Source organism: Aegilops tauschii, chromosome 2, assembly GCF_002575655.3.
Source record: "Aegilops tauschii subsp. strangulata cultivar AL8/78 chromosome 2, Aet v6.0, whole genome shotgun sequence".
Taxonomy (NCBI): Eukaryota; Viridiplantae; Streptophyta; class Magnoliopsida; order Poales; family Poaceae; genus Aegilops; species Aegilops tauschii.
The window spans coordinates 609,859,116-609,876,236 of record NC_053036.3 but is presented as its reverse complement, the minus strand read 5'-3'; the positions used below and the strand labels follow the sequence as shown (position 1 = coordinate 609,876,236).

The window sequence follows — 17,121 nt, the reverse complement described above, 5'->3', positions numbered from 1 at the left end:
GCACGATGGCATGGTGACGATGATGATGAAGTTACCGGCGCATAGCCTCGCCTAAGCACTACGACGATATGACCGAGGTGTTGAACTGTGGAGGGTTGCACCGCACACGGCTAAGAGATTGTCTGTTGTGTCTTTGGGGTGCCCCCCTGCCCCCGTATATAAAGGAGGGGAGGAGGAGGCCGGCCAACAAGGGGCGCGCCAGGGAGAGGAGAGTCCTACTAGGACTCTAGTCCTAGTAGGATTCGACCCCACCCTTTTTTTCCTTCTACCGGAGGGGGAAAAGGGGAAGGAGAGGGAGTAGGAGAAGGAAAGGGGGTGGCGCCCCCTTCCCAAGTCCAATTCGGCCTCCTCCCTTGTGGAGGGCGCACCAGCCCCTTTTGGGCTGGTTAGCCTCCCTCCTATGGCCCATAAGGCCCATATCTTTCCCCGGGGGGTTCTGGTAACCTCCCGGTACTCTAGAAAAATGCCCGAATCACTCGGAACCATTTCGATGTCCGAATGCAACCTTCCAATATATGAATCTTTACCTCTCGACCATTTCGAGACTCCTCGTCATGTCCGTGATCTCATCCGGGACTCCAAACAAACTTCGGTGCATCAAATCACATAACTCATAATACAAATCGTCATCGAACGTTAAGCATGCGGACCCTACGGGTTCGAGAACTATGTAGACATGACCCAGACACATTTCCGGTCAATAACCAATGGCGGAACCTGGATGCTCATATTGGCTCCTACATATTCTACGAAGATCTTTATCGGTCAAACCACATAACAACATACGTTGTTCCTTTTGTCATCGGTATGTTACTTGCCCGAGATTCGATCGTCGGTATCATCATACCTAGTTCAATCTCGTTACCGGCAAGTCTCTTTACTCGTTCCGTAATGCATCATCCCGCAACTAACTCATTAGTCACATTGCTTGCAAGGCTTATAGTGATGTGCATTATCGAGAGGGCCCAGAGATACCTCTACGACAATCAGAGTAACAAATCCTAATCCCGATCTATGCCAACTCAACAAATACCATTGGAGACACCTGTAGAGCATCTTTATAATCACCCAGTTACGTTGTGACGTTTCATAGCACACAAGGTGTTCCTCCGGTATTCGGGAGTTGCATAATCTCATAGTCAGAGGAACATGTGTAAGTCATGAAGAAAGCAATAGCAATAAAACTCAACGATCATAATGCTAAGCTAACGGATGGGTCTTGTCCATCACATCATTCTCTAATGATGTGATCCCGTTCATCAAATGACAACACATGTCTATGGTCAGGAAACTTAACCATCTTTGATTAACGAGCTAGTCTAGTAGAGGCATACTAGGGACACTTTGTTTTGTCTATGTATTCACGCATGTATCAAGTTTTCGGTTAATACAATTCTAGCATGAATAATAAACATTTATCATGATATAAGGAAATAAAATAATAACTTTATTATTGCCTCTAGGGCATATTTCCTTCAACTTGAGCAAAGGGAAATACTCTAGTAGTTAATTATATCATGTGATCAGTTTCAGTGGGGCACAACCAGTCTTTATTCCTGTTGTTTGGAAGTTAATTGTGTGACCTAAGATCCACATTTTCATTTGGCTCATCTCAGATAACAAGATTATGACTAGAGATAATCTTAGGAAAAGACACATCATTAAACCGCTTGATTGTGTCTTTTGTTCTTCTGATGAATCTATCCATTGCCTATTCTTTGAATGCGTGGTAGCAAATTAAGTACGTCTGGGGTTTGGTTAGTGAACACTTTGGCACCTCCTTAGGGGCCGATTATTTATCTATTTCTATATTTTAGATATCTAACAAAAAGAATTATGCACTTAATGTTGATTGTGCTACCTCCATGTGGTCTTTATGGAAGTTTAGAAACTCCATGATCTTTAATAACACTGCATGGATGAATGTAAAATAGGTGGCTGGGAATATTCAGACCACGGTCGGGAATTGGATGATTCTCTCTAGGGACAGCGAGAAAACTCAGTTAGAGACTTTTGTCCTCTTTCTGGTTGGTCACCTGAGAAGGCCACTTCGGCTGACAAGTGTCTAAGCTATGATCCCCTACCTGGAGCATGGGACAAGTTCAAGATCGGTGGAACGTGCGAGACCCCTGGGATGAAGATGCTTGAGACTGTTACAGTGTCAAGCCCGGCGTTAGTGCTTGAAGGTAGCTGATCTTCGCAGCCATCAGCTGCCCCTCCCCTGAAGATGAGGCATTCACTTTCGGCAAATGTGGCAGTCTCTTCGCAAAAAAAATCGGATGTGGTTACCTTCATAAAATAGCTTCTAAAAATGCACCTACTAGTGCTTCTATTGTAGTACTCTTTAGGATTCTGTCGAAAACTGTAAGCCAATGGGCGTTTGTTTTGCTACCTGTTTTGGGAGCTATTGAACTTCTACAATGTATGGGTTTCATTCGAGTTAATGGAATTGGGGAGCCCTCCCAGTTCTTCTAAAAAATATACTCGCCCCGCAGCTGACTGCTCCACCACGGCCGCTACTTGCCATTCCTTGATGCCCTCGCGCCGTTGCAGCTCTAGATGCCCTCACAAATGGGCTGCTAGATGTCCTTGTTTCCCCACCGTTTGTTCCCACTGTCCCACTTCTCCGTCGATGATTGCCCTGGCCCACTATGGTTGGCTGCTCCGCGCCACGTGGCCGGCTACCCTCACGTCGCCGAGGATGCAAGAGAGGTCAATGACTCCAAGAGACGCCGGGAGAGGCCTATGAAGGTTGGCCACTTCCATGCGGAAGTATCTCCAACCCACTTCTGCAAGGTGTTCTAAGCACCTGGTTTTGATTTACTTCCAATCCTCGATACCTTTCGGTAGCACCTGGGCACCATCCCACTGTATAGCATTCTGAAGGCGAACACTAGATGCAACTGGTAGGCCAGGCTCCAGGATGTCAATGGAAGGTTTGCCATGGAGTAATGGTGCTCCTGCTTTGCCATAGCTCACCAATTGCAGGTCGGGTACTTCCTAACCTATACGGTCCTGGCCCAGGATGCTTCCAGGGTCACCATCTTCGACCATTCCTGTGCAGAGGTGGCGATCAAGTGTGATGATCACAATCAAGCCCTTACCATGGTCGATGAGTGAGGGATTTCTAATCTATCTCCATTGGTGTGCGCGACTAAACTTCATATGAATGTGGTTAATGTCTATGGTTGTACGTGTGCCACTATTATACGTATGCTTGTTCGATGTGGTTTAATCTTTGTTCTTCACTGTTGTCATCACTATATTATTCCTATGACTATGTGTGCTGATAAACTCGCCACTTGTAGAAGAGGTTACCACACCGCATGTCTTGCACTTAACCAAACGACCGGATGTTACATCTGGGAAGCACAAACTAGCAACCAAAACGACGTGCTTGTGTTTCTACTCTCATGTAGCCTGGACTTTGTGGGCAACTAAATAAAATACAAAACATGGTTCGAAGGTTGTATTAACTAAGTCAGGCTCTACCAGGCACTCGTGCAAGGGGAAACAAAATCGATGTGAGCAACCAAACACGTCCTATAATTTCCAAGTGTGCGGAGTCTCACGTGAATGTATCTGAGATGTCACCCGCCAAGCACCAACTGTGACCCAAAACCTCTCGACCAGGGGTGCAGGTGAAGAGGATATAGGATGCCCCTTGTCCGGATGCTCGAGGATAGGACCGACAGCCTCCTCCAACAAATATTTGTGTGTATCAAATGACTAATCAAGCAACACATAGCACTAATAAGCTGTCACATTCAGAAACAAATAATTCAACCCGTCACTAGAGACAACATAACCTAGATCACCCACCTCAAAACTTAAGACGAGCAACCAATTTTTTTAACATAGTACAATACTGGTGCGCACAAACACATACATGTACTCATCCCTATGAATGCACGCACACACATCATATCCCTACAAACACCTCTGAAATACTCATCTTGGCATTCACGAAGTCACCACAGATGTCATTATAGTCCACGGAAACGTCTCAAGTCTAGGACTTTAATTCTGATGGGTTGGTTCCACCACAAGAAACCTAACAATCTGAGATACACTCAGTTCCCGCAATCAATCTTTCGTATTGTGTCTGTTCGTGTCTCTGTCTGATAATGAGGGGCGTACCTAGATTACGCTACCAGCCTATGGTGATGTGCACATGAATACTAGATCAAAAATATATTTTTTGCCAGGATTTGCCATATTTATTAAAGAAAAATACTATGATCATGATAACATAATTTGCCATCTCGAACGGCAGATTTGTCATGCTTAAAAATCTGACGTCGGGTTTTTAACATTTCCGTTAATATAAGGCCTCTATTTCAAAAGAAGAAGTGGGAATTATGTTTTCTTTCTAGAATTATGTGTGATTTATTATGGATACTGGGAAATGCATTGGAGCACTCAGGTGCCACACACCCCTATATGAATATAGCATTGAAAAATTAAGGAATTTCAAAAAGTATGAAATTTTGGGATATCAAACCCAGGTGCCCATTGTACACATGTGTTCAATTTCGTGTGGAATGGGTGCCCGTGGTATCTATGACGAAGAAAATACGGTCTGTGATACGATCCATCCAAATATTTTTTTCTATACAGAAGAATTTTTTAACTCTTTTTACCAAGATTACCATGGGCACCCATTTTTCATGAAATTGAACATGGGTGTACAATGGGCACCTGGGTTTAATATCCCAAAATTCTAGAAATTTTTAAAATTTTTGGACATTTTTTTACCTAGTAATAATGTACGTGCAATGCATGCTTATATTAGGTACGATATTAGTTGCACGTTATATTAGGTAAGATATATCTGTTGTACGTTGGTATTTTGTAAGATATCAATTACTTTTTTCGTGGGAATGGTAGGATATTAATTACATGGCAGATTTCATGAGATAGTGTTGAGTCAAAACGTGTTTATAATCAATGGCAGTGGTGGGTAATTAAAGCATTAAACGTGTTTGATGCTCAACATTGTAGCGATTTAAATCGTTAGATAACATGATTTAACAGTCGAAATGATTTGAATCTGTCCCTTTGGGTCTTTTATATTGATATAGATATAGATACTATGTTCATATAGAGGTGCGTGGCACACTAGAGACCACAAATCCTCACCGGGCTATTTTCACTACCGGCCTGCGCCTGTTGATGCCCTCGCAGATGGGCTGCTGGATATCCTCATTTTCCTCACGCCGCCGCTGATTGCTCCACCGCGGCCGCCAACTGCCGCTGCTTGATGCCCTCGCGCCGCTGCAGCTCTAGATGCCCTCACAAACGGGCTGCCGGGTATCCTCGCGCCGCCGCCGTTCGCTCCCACCGTCCCACGTCGCCGCCGACGGTTGTCCTGGCCCAGCCGTGGTTGGCTGCTCTCGCGCCACGCGGCCGGCTGCCCTCGCGCCGCCGGGGCTGTCCATTCCAACGCTCCCCGCTGCCGCCGGCTGCTTCCCGACATTTGCAGCACCCGCGTCAAACGTCGCCATCAGCAAAGCTCGTGGCATTCCCAAAAAAAGAGAAGCTCCAAGGCCGGCACGACAGCCTCTCCATTTGCCGTACGTGCGTTCCATTGGCTCCGCCGCGCTCGATCGGCCCAGAGAATAGCGATGTCGCCGAGGCTGGCTCCGTTCCCTCGCCCTGATGCCGCGGTTGTTGGCTTGCGTAAATTGCGTTACAGCTTCTCCGCTCCATTCCCGTCAGCTGTCGAGAGTGTCACTGTCCGATGGATGCCCTTTTGTCCCATCCGTTTAGTTGCTACGACGGGGTACAAATCCGGCCGTGACGAGGGGCAGCTGGTTTCAACGCCTGAGCTCCATAGTACGGACGTGTGTGTGTGTCCTCCCCGGTGGTACGTATGCTCCTCTCCTTCTCCCTCCCGTCTCCAATAACTTGGGACAGTGCTGCTCTGGTTCTTCTGATTTCTGAACATGGCGGTGACAGAGCATTTCCTTGCGTTTCTCTTATGCAGAGCACCTGCGTCCATGTCGACGGTGGTAGGACCAGCTGGCGACCTACCCGGCACGACGGCCTTGCCCGGCGACGTTGCTCCTGCCGTTCCGGCCGTGGCCGACGAGCATATATGCGTCGATGTTCCTCGGGTAAGTGTTATCTTCATGTTGCCGATCTTGTGATGTACATTGGTGGAACAAGTCAACATGTTTACCTCTCTGAGCGTGTTTAGCAAGCACGTATTTTTCCGGATCACGGTGCTTGCTTTGTCGCGCCGCTAGTTTTTTGAGTTTTTGGCGGTACGGATTCTTGATCTTTTGCCTACAACTTTTTTAGGAATTCTATATTTTTCTTTGAGAAAAGGTGAAAGTAGTTTCAAACACCACACCACTCACCTCTCTGCATCTCTTAGGAAACGAAGTATCCGTGTTTGAATTTTTATTTTTTGTCGATTTGATGCATCGATTTTGTAAGAGAGGGTTTTCCCTCCTATTTGTATTAATAGAAACCTTCGGCACTACAAACTTCAGCCTTACAGAAAGCATAACAAAATGAACCAAACAAGGCCTTCTTAGATTCTTAATGAAACCATAGCTGTCAGCTACAGCAGAAAAGGAATGAACAATGAAGAAACCACGGCAAAATACAGGCAAATACTCCATAATCATCCCAATTCCCAACAGCGCCATAACGGATGCAAACTGCTAACAGAAGCCTAAACCTTTGTTGCACACCCATTAGGTTTGATCCGAGGTTTTGAGTCCATAAAGTTCTTTTTATTATACAAAATACGGAATGTAAGCTAGTTAATTTGCAATACTAAGATTACAAACACGATCTAGGAGAACTTTGTCCCGGAATGAACTCTATTACCATTACACAGGAAGAAACACAAGAGAATATAAGCATGGTTTTTCAGTCTTTGACCACATCGCCATGGCTCAAATTGATAAGAACATAGTGTGCCACCTGAGCCAACCTATTTGACCCTAGATGTAGAGTGCCTTTCTGCAAAGTTGCCTAGGAGTTCAAAAAGTACTCCCTTCGTTTTTATTTACTCTGCATATTAGATTTGACTGAAGTCAAACTTCGTAAAGTTTGACCAAATTTATAGAAAACAATATGAACATTTACCATAATAAATACATATGATGTGAAAGTACATTCAATAATGAATCTAATGGTATTGATTTGTTATTGTATATGTTAATATTTTTGTATAAACTTTGTAAAAGTTTACAAAGGTTGATTTTGACCAAAGCTAATACGCGGAGTAAATATAAATGGAGGGAGTATCAAACAAAAAGTATCACATTAGTTGGATCCTCAGGACAAAAATTTTGAAAGCTTAATATGCATCCACAAAGTCCATGAAATATTAGCAATAACACTCAGAAGAAAATTCTATTCGAAGTGACAGTAAAGCATTTCACATATAACATGTTTAGACCTTTTATATTCTTCTTCTATATTGTGACTCCACCCCTAAGAACTCTACGGTATTAGAAAAACAATTATGCCAAGTATTTAAAATAGTCTTTTGCTTCTTTTTTAAGCCAAATTGTATAAACAATATGGGCTAGATCTGATCTCTCGAATCAACTCTGGGGATCAAACACAACTCAAAACGAAAAGGATTTAGTTTGAATCATTATATGAATGTCATCCACATCTAATAAGGGAACAACATGGTTAGAGACACCTCGACTAGAGTCTTGGCATGAGCCAAAGGAAAACGTAATTCCAAAGAAGTAGTTACGTACTAAGATCCTGTCATGTTTTTAGAAAAGGCATTGACTTGGTTGTTAGAATAACAAAAACTTATCCCAGCCAAAGCCAATCTCTATCATACCACGGTGTTCAGTGATTGAATTTAAGAGGTATGTCCATTTAGAACACTTCCTAACTTTATTTAGATCACTTACCCTTCTAATTATGTTAAAAATCATGATCGATCAAAATAGGTAATCTTTACAGCCCAAAACATGAACTAACTGAAATCATAATTATCTTCAGAATCAGAAGCACTATAAATATTAACTTTGGTTCTTATTAAAACTTGTAGGTTTATCCATAATAAGCATTCTAGTATAGAATTAGCAATAAACACCCCCACTTCAAAACACGGGCCAGCAGATTTCGCAAGATTAGATTATGGGAAACCGCCGATAGAATCAACTCACTTGTTCAGTTATTTGCAGCTGCTGCAATCTAAGATTGATGTATAAGTTGTGTTCTAAAATGTCAATAATGTCCCTGGATTGAAATTGCGCACTGAATTGCTAACACTTAGTTGTTACAGACTATCTTACCTCGGATACGAGCACCATGGTGATTTACGAATATCATCGAGTCAAAATCTTCTAATAAAAGAATGTTGTGAAATTAACCTTTTTTCCCCCACTTGTCATAAAATTTTGATCATTTTTCATGAAAAGCTCCATTATACTAAACAACTCGAACGTCTACACATGTATTTTTAGCATTGGAACACACGTCTACCTGTGAAAACGTCACAAAAATAAGATAAAATAAAATAACGTAAAAATCCCCTTCAAGCAATAACTGTGAGTTCAAGTTAGGATTGCGCATGCGAAAACGACACCGTACCCAAAGATCCAGCAGAACCATACTAGTAGTTTCTCACGGAAAAGCTCACTAAATTTGTCGCCGTAGCACATCAACATCTTTTCTTTACAGGAGCACACCAGCACTTAAGACAAAAGACTCATTACAAAACCGTACTCCAGAAAGGAATCATCCCATGAATCAAACACAACTCTCGTACACGACACAAGATTTCCACACATCTACTACACAAAGTATCATAGTAGTATACAGCTACACCGGACGCATCGCCCACGGGAACCAGATCCAATCGACCTTGAATCCCTTGTCCACAAGCGTTTCATCGAGTATATTTCCCCAGCCAGCCAACCGTTTTCCGAGCTCAACTTCCCGAACGTGCAAGCGTGCCCAACCACTGTCACGTCCACGTGGGGCCCGGCCGTCCCTTTGGCCCCACCCGGCAGCGTCCCAGCGGTCAATAAGAGTCTCGCTGTCCCGGGAATCTGTGTCGTTGGACTCGCCGAGAGCAGAGCAGAGCGAGCACCACTCCCCTGTTCCTCGTGCGTCGCGTGTGTCGCGGCGGCAGTGGAGCGGAGCGGATCGGCGGAGCCGCGGAGACAGAGGAGATGGCTCCGAGGGAACAGACGGGCGCCGGGGCCGTGGGCGGCGCGGCGGATCCGGAGGCCGACATCGAGGCCCCTCTCATCTCCTACAGCTCCTCCTTCTTCTTCCAGGACGGCGCGGCGGCGGGGGCGGGAGGCGAGGACGGCTCCGGCGACGAGGAGCAGCGGCGGAACCGGCGCAGGTTCCTCCTCGGCGGCCAGCTGCAGTCCAACGCCACCTCCCAGGTCGCGCTCGTCGGCACCGACTTCTGCCCCATCGAGAGCCTCGACTACGAGTAAGCGCGCGCCCCTCCTCCCCCAATCTCTCCGGCAATTCCGCCGGCTTGCTTCCAATCAGTGTCAGCTGTTAACTCCGTCGGTGCGGGGCGGGCCCGCTTGCAGGCTGATCGAGAACGACGTGTTCAAGCAGGACTGGCGGGCGCAGGGGCGGGGCCACATCCTGCGCTACTTCGCGCTCAAGTGGGCGCTCTGCTTCCTCGTCGGCGCGCTCACCGCCGCCGCCGCCTTCGTCGCCAACCTCGGCGTCGAGAACGTCGCCGGCGCCAAGTTCGTCGTCACCTCCAACCGCATGTTCGCGCTCAGGTAACCAGCGGTGTTTCCCTGGACGCCGGAGCCTTTCCGTTGAACTGAACTGACTGCGATTTAGGTGTGAATAATATCGACTTGACTTTCAGTGTTGACTCAAAATTGATTGATCCCGTCAGGTTTGAATCGGCGTTTCTGGTCTTCCTGTTTTCGAATCTCCTGCTCACCATGTTCGCCACGGTGCTGACGGTGTACGTGGCGCCCGCGGCCGCCGGCTCCGGCATCCCGGAGGTGAAGGCCTACTTGAACGGCGTCGATGCGCCCAACATTTTCTGTTTCAAGACTCTGGTGGTGAAGGTATTGTAGTAAATTGCTGTTGCTTTCATCCCTGTTCTTTCATGGCATGAATTATTGGTATGATGATGTGCCCTTGCATTCATGATGGCTGGCACTTGGCTTTACTTATAGCAATGTAGCAGAGATACTTCTAATCTACTTGTCAGACATTGTAGTGGGGTCTGCAGCACTTCTGTTTGTTCATGATTATTCTGCTTTTATTCAACACATAGCGTGAGCGATGATTTACGCAAGTGGGAGTGTTGGACTTGATCAGATCTGTATGGGGTAGGAAATTATGTCAACAGAAATATGTTATGGTATTTTGGTACCCATACAACAGTTTGTATACATAAAAGATGTAGGGAAGAATTGTAATGCCATTATGGTCACTACACTTTCCCGTCATCTTTTTGTGCAGACCAAATTGCCTCTGCTTGTTCCTGTTTTATGAATATGCCTGAATTTCAAATATCTTCTGGTTTCTGAACAGGTTGTGGGATGCATTGCTGCAGTATCATCATCACTGCATGTGGGAAAAGCTGGTCCTCTGGTACACACAGGTGCATGCATTGCATCAATACTTGGGCAAGGCGGCTCGCGTAAATATCGCATGACATGTAAATGGCTAAGGCACTTCAAGAATGATAGGGATCGGAGGGACCTTGTCACTTGTGGTGCTGGTGCTGGTATTGCTGGTGCTTTCAGGGCTCCAGTCGCCGGAGTTCTTTTTGCTCTGGAAACAGTGTCTTCACGGTAAAAACTTCTCCATCGTTATAAATATTTGGACTTTCCTCGATCGATTGTCTTAATTTCATTATTTATTCATTGAGAGAAGAACATGTCCTCCACATTTGAGAAATGCTGGATTTCTTTTTGCATACATATAGTTTTCTGTATGTTTATGCTTAATTAAGGTGGCACACTTGATGCTCCAATACATGCCTCAAGTTAGCGACTTGCTGGCTTTGAAGTTTATATGTTTGTAAGTGAGGAGAAGATTGCTCCACCTAGTGGCAAAGCTTTAGACTTACGCAATCCCATAAAAAAATGATGCTTTTTACCATGTGTCACCTGGTACCAAAACGAGTTTCTCCTTGTTCTCACGTTTTCTCCTTAAGTTGGGATTATCTGATTTTCTTATTCTGATTATCTGAAATCTTGAACCATCACTCTACCTATCCGACCATTCTTGCTAGAAATTATCATTGATGCAGTGAAGGGTAGTAGGGTGCAATATATTTGTCCTTTAAGCATATCCTTTGAAATGAAAATATTCATGTAAGGGCTTCTGCAACATGGCACCTGTATACAAATTTTGCAATTAATAAAATACTTGTGGGACATCCTTTTTGTTGTCTTTGCAGATGGAGGAGTGCCCTACTCTGGCGAGCTTTCTTCACAACAGCAGTTGTTGCCGTTGTGCTTAGGGCATTAATAGACATCTGTAAAAGAGGCCGGTGTGGCTTGTTCGGGAAAGGCGGTCTTATAATGTTTGATGTGACTTCGGGCTATGTCAACTATCATGTGATTGATTTACCTCCGGTAATCACTCTAGCAGTTTTTGGAGGAGTACTGGGGAGCTTGTACAACTTCTTCCTCGACAAGGTTCTTCGTCTCTACAATGTTATCAACGAGTATGTACTGATATTGGCTTAATGTTACTGGTCTTTACTCCCATAATTTTTAACTGCGGGCATTCTATTTGGTAAAGTTTTAGTAATCTTGAATACATCACTTCCCTGAAATATTATCTCCTATCAATGTTGAGAACCGGTTAATTAAAAGTTCAAAACTGTCCATAACAATGGTAATGCACACTTACTGCTAATTTTTGTAGATACTTAATTGCAGTTGTCAATTAGAATTGTTTCTCCATTCGAAGTGAAAACATTTGCCCCAGCTTAACTTCATTTCCAACCTGTTCAATTTACTCTCAGGAAAGGTCGAACTTACAGACTACTCCTGGCTGCAACAGTCTCCGTCTGTACTTCATGTTGCCTCTTTGGCTTGCCATGGCTTGCAGCTTGCAAACCTTGCCCAGCTGACTCAAGAGAAGCTTGTCCATCAATAGGGAGATCTGGAAATTTCAAGAAGTTCCAGTGTCCAATGCATAACTACAATGACTTGGCTAGCCTGTTCTTTAACACCAATGATGACACCATTAGAAACCTCTACAGTAACGGCACTGACCATGAGTTCCATATCACCTCGATCCTTGTGTTCTTTATTGCATCATATTTTCTGGGCATTTTCAGCTATGGCCTCGCCTTACCATCTGGCCTTTTTGTACCAGTTATTTTAACTGGTGCAGCTTATGGTCGTCTGGTTGGCATGCTGATTGGGTCACAATCAACTTTGGATCATGGTCTTTTTGCGGTTCTTGGTTCTGCTGCCCTTCTAGGTGGATCGATGAGAATGACTGTCTCAGTCTGTGTTGTCATTCTAGAACTGACAAATAATCTGCTGATGCTTCCTCTGGTTATGCTGGTCCTTATCATATCAAAGACAGTGGCAGATGCTTTTAATGCAAACGTCTATGATCTGCTTGTTAAATTGAAGGGTTTTCCTTTTCTTGAAGGGCATGCTGAACCCTACATGCGACAACTGTCAGTTAGTGATGTTGTAACTGGTCCTCTACAGACATTCAATGGCATTGAGAAGGTTGGCCGTATCGTGGATATCTTGAAGGCAACCGGTCATAATGGTTTCCCTGTCGTTGATGAGCCACCATTTTCAGACACTCCTCTGTTATATGGTCTAGTTCTTCGGTCGCACCTGCTTGTTCTGTTGAGGAAGAAAGAGTTCATCAGTAGTTCCACAGCTTCAGCATCAGATGCTTCAAAGCATTTCTCACCTGAAGATTTTGCTAAGCGTGGTTCAGGAAAGCATGACAGAATTGAGGACATTGAATTGACTGCAGAAGAACTGGAAATGTTTGTAGACTTGCATCCTTTCACAAACACATCCCCTTACACTGTGGTTGAGACCATGTCCTTGGCTAAAGCTCTTATACTTTTTCGTGAAGTTGGATTAAGACACCTTTTGGTTCTTCCAAAAACTTCCAAGGTGAGCGACTCTGTTTACATCTGAATTTTCTCAAATTTTTGAAGGGTTATTTCTTGAATCTGCTTTGTATTTCATTCCTATTCTGTTCTCATGCTTATCTCTGAGTGTATCTGCCTAGCTCATATGTTGCAACCGTCATGTGTTTTGCTTGCAAGTTGTTTATAATCTTGATTAATACCAAGAGTAACCATGATGATTAGTCATACAGGTCGAGAATGCACGTACCTATCCCTTTACTACTTGTATAATTATCTTTTATACAGCATGCAGAACTCGGTACTTGAAACAGTATAGATTTTGTTCTCATGGTTACCATTGATTAATTTCGGACCGTTTACTGTCTGTGAATGCAGAGGGCGCCTGTTGTTGGCATATTAACACGGCATGACTTCATGCCTGAGCACGTACTGGGTCTCCATCCGTACCTGTTCAAGAGCAGATGGAAGAAGGTGCGATTTGGCAAGACAGCTTTTTCCAACTTCTTTTGACAATTGCCATAGTAACTAATGATTCGGAGAATTAACCAAGCGACCGTCGGTACATTGTATGGGAACCATCGGGTGGTAGTTTACCAACCATATACGGATAAGCTAGTTGTATGATAGCGGCAATAGCATTTTCTGGCATCACATGACAATGTATGTTGCTCCTGAAATATACACAGAAGGGTTTCCATTGCAACCTACAATGAGATCGGTTCGAAGAAGCCTGTTTCTGATGGTTCCTCGCGGATGTGATTCTCAACAATAACCCGCACACCACATGACACATGTGGTAAGCAAACCAAACAATTCAAAAAAAGAAAAACCATAACCCGCACATTGTGATCACTAGACTTGTCACTTTTATTTTATTTCGCGGGAGACTAGACTTGGTACTCCGTACATGATTTGTATGACAATGAGCAGTATATAAAAATGTTAGTAGCAGTGAATTACTGTAGTTTTTTTCTTTACAGGAACACCATGCATTCCATTAAGGCAGAGTCGCCTGTCACCAGAATGCTTACAGATTCTGTGATATCCGTCAGCCACTCTGGTTGCACTCGGGCTTAAACTGTTACTGTATGGAAACTGTGCCGAATTTCTTTTCTTCCCGCAAAATAAGGGCGATGGAACGTGGGGTTGCTAGTCATAGGATTAGACTTTGTCAACTCTTCCAGCATTTTTAACAAATAAAAAAAAATAGTACTTCAGACTCCGTTTCATTGCATAAGTGAAATTCAGGTATCGTGAAGTAGAACTAGTATTTATATTGAAATTGAAAAAAAAAAACTATTTATTTATAGCTAATGCGTCCACTTCGTACTGCCTTAGAGTCACCTTTTGAAGAGGCACTTGCCAAAAAAAAAATCTTGAAGAGACACATTCATGGATCGAAATTCCCTTCATTTATAAGAAAAAAATATGAAAGGTGCGCATACACTTGCGGCGACACAGGTTATTGCCCTTTTTATTTCCATGATCCAGATGTTTGATTTGGTTGGGTGCATTTCCGAACGCTACTTTCGCTTGGTCGATCTCCACGTTCTGCTTAAGATATCCTAGGCGAAAAGCAGAATTAGTTCGTGGTTTACTTGTCCGCTATGTGCGTTGGAACGAGAGGATACGTCCATGTATTTTGCGGTGCTCCCGATCGGTGGAACTCTGGTGTGCCATGGCAAAGCATTGGAATTTGCCCAACAGGGAACGAGATCCTCTGACTTAGGAACGTCTACTGCAGAGGGACGCCGTACAACCTGCACCGTCCATCAGGCATCCAATGACACACGCACGAACTACAGCCTTTCTCTCGGATGGAAGCAGAAATAAGCGGCCCATGCGGCCCAGTCCGACGCTACCGAGGGAAGCGAGGGGAAAAAGGGCGCGAGATGCCACAGAAAAGGGCGCCAACAGCTGCCAGGAGTATAGAACGGCGCCAAGTTAATCGGAAGAAGATCCCGGCGACTGGCTGGGACGGATGCTCTGCTCGTCAATCTCAGTAAGTCTGCATAGTCCTTTCTGTAATCTCTAAACATGAATAAAACACTAAAATTGATTGAACTTTCACCATCAGATCACTTTAGAAAATGATCAAATTTCCCTTTTGTGATGGAAGAAGCATCTTGCTAGTTGATCGGAAGGAGATCCCTGGTGCCTGACGGGGACGACTGCTCTGCTCGTCAATCTTAGTAAGTCTCCACAGTCCTTTCTCTGACATCTAAGCATGAACAAAACACTAAAATTGATTGAACTTTCACCATCAGATTACTTTAGACAGGGCAGTATCAAGTTGTACCAAAGCATTGGATGGTTGTAATGAATATCTTGTCGGAGATTTTACCTTTGAGGAGGAGAATAAAGTTAACGGTGATCCTTTAAAGCAAACAGTTGAGTGCAGCTGCCGGCAGTTTGATAGAATTGGGATATTATGTGGCCATGCTCTTAAAATTCTTGATTTGATGAACATCAAGTCACTACCGGCACATTATGTGTTAAAGCGGTGGACACGAGAAGCACGGAGCGGAACTGTACAAGACAACATGGGAAGAAATATAATTGCAAATCCAAATATGGATGCTATTCTTGGCTACCGATATATGTCCCTCAAATTTCAAATTTTGGCACATAGAGCAGCCAACTTTCAAGAATGCATCATGTTAGTAGACAACTCACGTGACATCCTTGGTAAGCGGATTGAAGAAAAAATTAGTGCATTCACAAGCACATCTGGGTATCCATGTACGATTCCCACAAATGCTAGCACACCAAATGACTTGTTGGCTAATGCACGCCTAAAGAAAAAGGAGATCGAAACAAAAAGTGCAAAACGAAAAAGAACTTGGCTCGAGAAGAAGCACAAGGCTAGGAAAAGGAGAGAAAACAAAACTACATCACAGTTCGAGGAAGAGGTATGTTTCAAAATAATTATTGTCTTTTCAATGTTATTATTATGCTCATTAATTATCATAACCCTCAAATTTCTTTAATTAGAAGAAACAAGAGGCTGGCGAAGAGGCAAGTAGTGCTGCTGGACAAGTTAATGTTATGGTTTATAAGGATAATGGGAAGGAGTCTCAAGATTACAAGGATAATCTTAGCTTCACTCAATTGTTGATGGTAATCTTGCCCATATAGTTGGTTTAGAAATCTTGAGATGGTATTTTTTTAATAAGAACTTACTTATTTATTTATTTTTCAGGGACCAATTACAGATGATCTATTTACTGGATCCTGGTGAAGCACTACTGTAACAAGCATGGTTTTGGCAAACTTGGCCATTCAGTTCAGTTCTAGGTTCTAGTTGCTCAATCCCTTTTGCCATGCATTTCAAAGATATTACTCCCTGGATTGGCATCTCTTTTGTTCAATGCACCTGCAAGTTGTCTATGCATGCTCATTGTACATTCAGCAGTCAAAACAAGCATTATGACTTGCAAGTCATTGTATTCCTGGAAGGACATGTTCTCAAATTGTTAACAACAGGTGCTATCATCTGTAATTAACAGCATCACTATTATGCTCTCAAATGAACAATCTTTGATCAGAACAATACAATAGTCACAGTACACAGAACTTCATTGATTCACATTCAATATTTTGTAACAATAATCACACTCAAATTCACTAAACTCCACACTCACATGATTACAATCTGGATACAATATTCAGCCACACTATTCACTGGAATATACACTCAATTCACATCAATTACAAGCTCAGTTTGGCATTTCGCCTGAGTGTTGCCGCTTCTCTGTTGTTGCTGCTTCTCTGCACAACTGAATCTGTAGTTTCCGCACACCTAAAACTTCAGACACTTGTAGAGGAAATCAAGCACCAAACCAATGCAACACGAGGCAAGCAGCAGAGCAATTGGCGGCGTCGACGATGCTTGGTCCGTGGCTCAATGGTCTCGACGGCTCCGGGGACGTCGCACCCTGTATGTGGCCGCGGCTGGCTCTGCCGCCTCGACGGCTAGGCAGCGTAACGCCCTAACGGGGCAAAGCTGGCTCTGGAGTATTTAACCAAAAACTACCACATTTCACGGAAAC

At 43.9% G+C, this 17,121-nt stretch overlaps 1 protein-coding gene and 1 long non-coding RNA gene across 2 annotated transcripts; both read left to right on the top strand.

Moving 5' to 3' along the window:
- Positions 1 to 5,620: 5,620 nt before the first annotated feature.
- Positions 5,621 to 13,776, top strand: LOC109781961 (putative chloride channel-like protein CLC-g). Its single transcript, XM_020340553.4, has 9 exons — positions 5,621 to 5,869; positions 5,990 to 6,119; positions 9,273 to 9,436; positions 9,543 to 9,743; positions 9,866 to 10,043; positions 10,516 to 10,778; positions 11,390 to 11,659; positions 11,963 to 13,091; positions 13,445 to 13,776. The coding sequence occupies exons 2-9, from the start codon at positions 6,003 to 6,005 to the stop codon at positions 13,577 to 13,579; spliced, it is 2,457 nt and encodes an 818-aa protein (XP_020196142.1). The 5' UTR covers positions 5,621 to 5,869; positions 5,990 to 6,002; the 3' UTR covers positions 13,580 to 13,776.
- Positions 13,777 to 15,731: 1,955 nt separating this feature from the next.
- LOC109781962 (uncharacterized) lies at positions 15,732 to 16,544 on the top strand. Its single transcript, XR_012203481.1, has 3 exons — positions 15,732 to 15,981; positions 16,064 to 16,189; positions 16,272 to 16,544. It is a non-coding gene; the product is annotated as an uncharacterized lncRNA (long non-coding RNA).
- Positions 16,545 to 17,121: the final 577 nt, after the last annotated feature.

What these genes read in the sequence shown, in the direction of transcription:
- LOC109781961 (XM_020340553.4), top strand. Translation starts at nt 6,003, where the DNA reads ATGTCGACGGTGGTAGGACCAGCTGGCGACCTACCCGGCACGACGGCC. An exon ending in TATGCGTCGATGTTCCTCGG is followed by an intron (nt 6,120 to 9,272) that starts GTAAGTGTTATC and finishes TTCTTCTTCCAG; the next exon opens with GACGGCGCGGCGGCGGGGGC. An exon ending in TCAAGACTCTGGTGGTGAAG is followed by an intron (nt 10,044 to 10,515) that starts GTATTGTAGTAA and finishes GTTTCTGAACAG; the next exon opens with GTTGTGGGATGCATTGCTGC.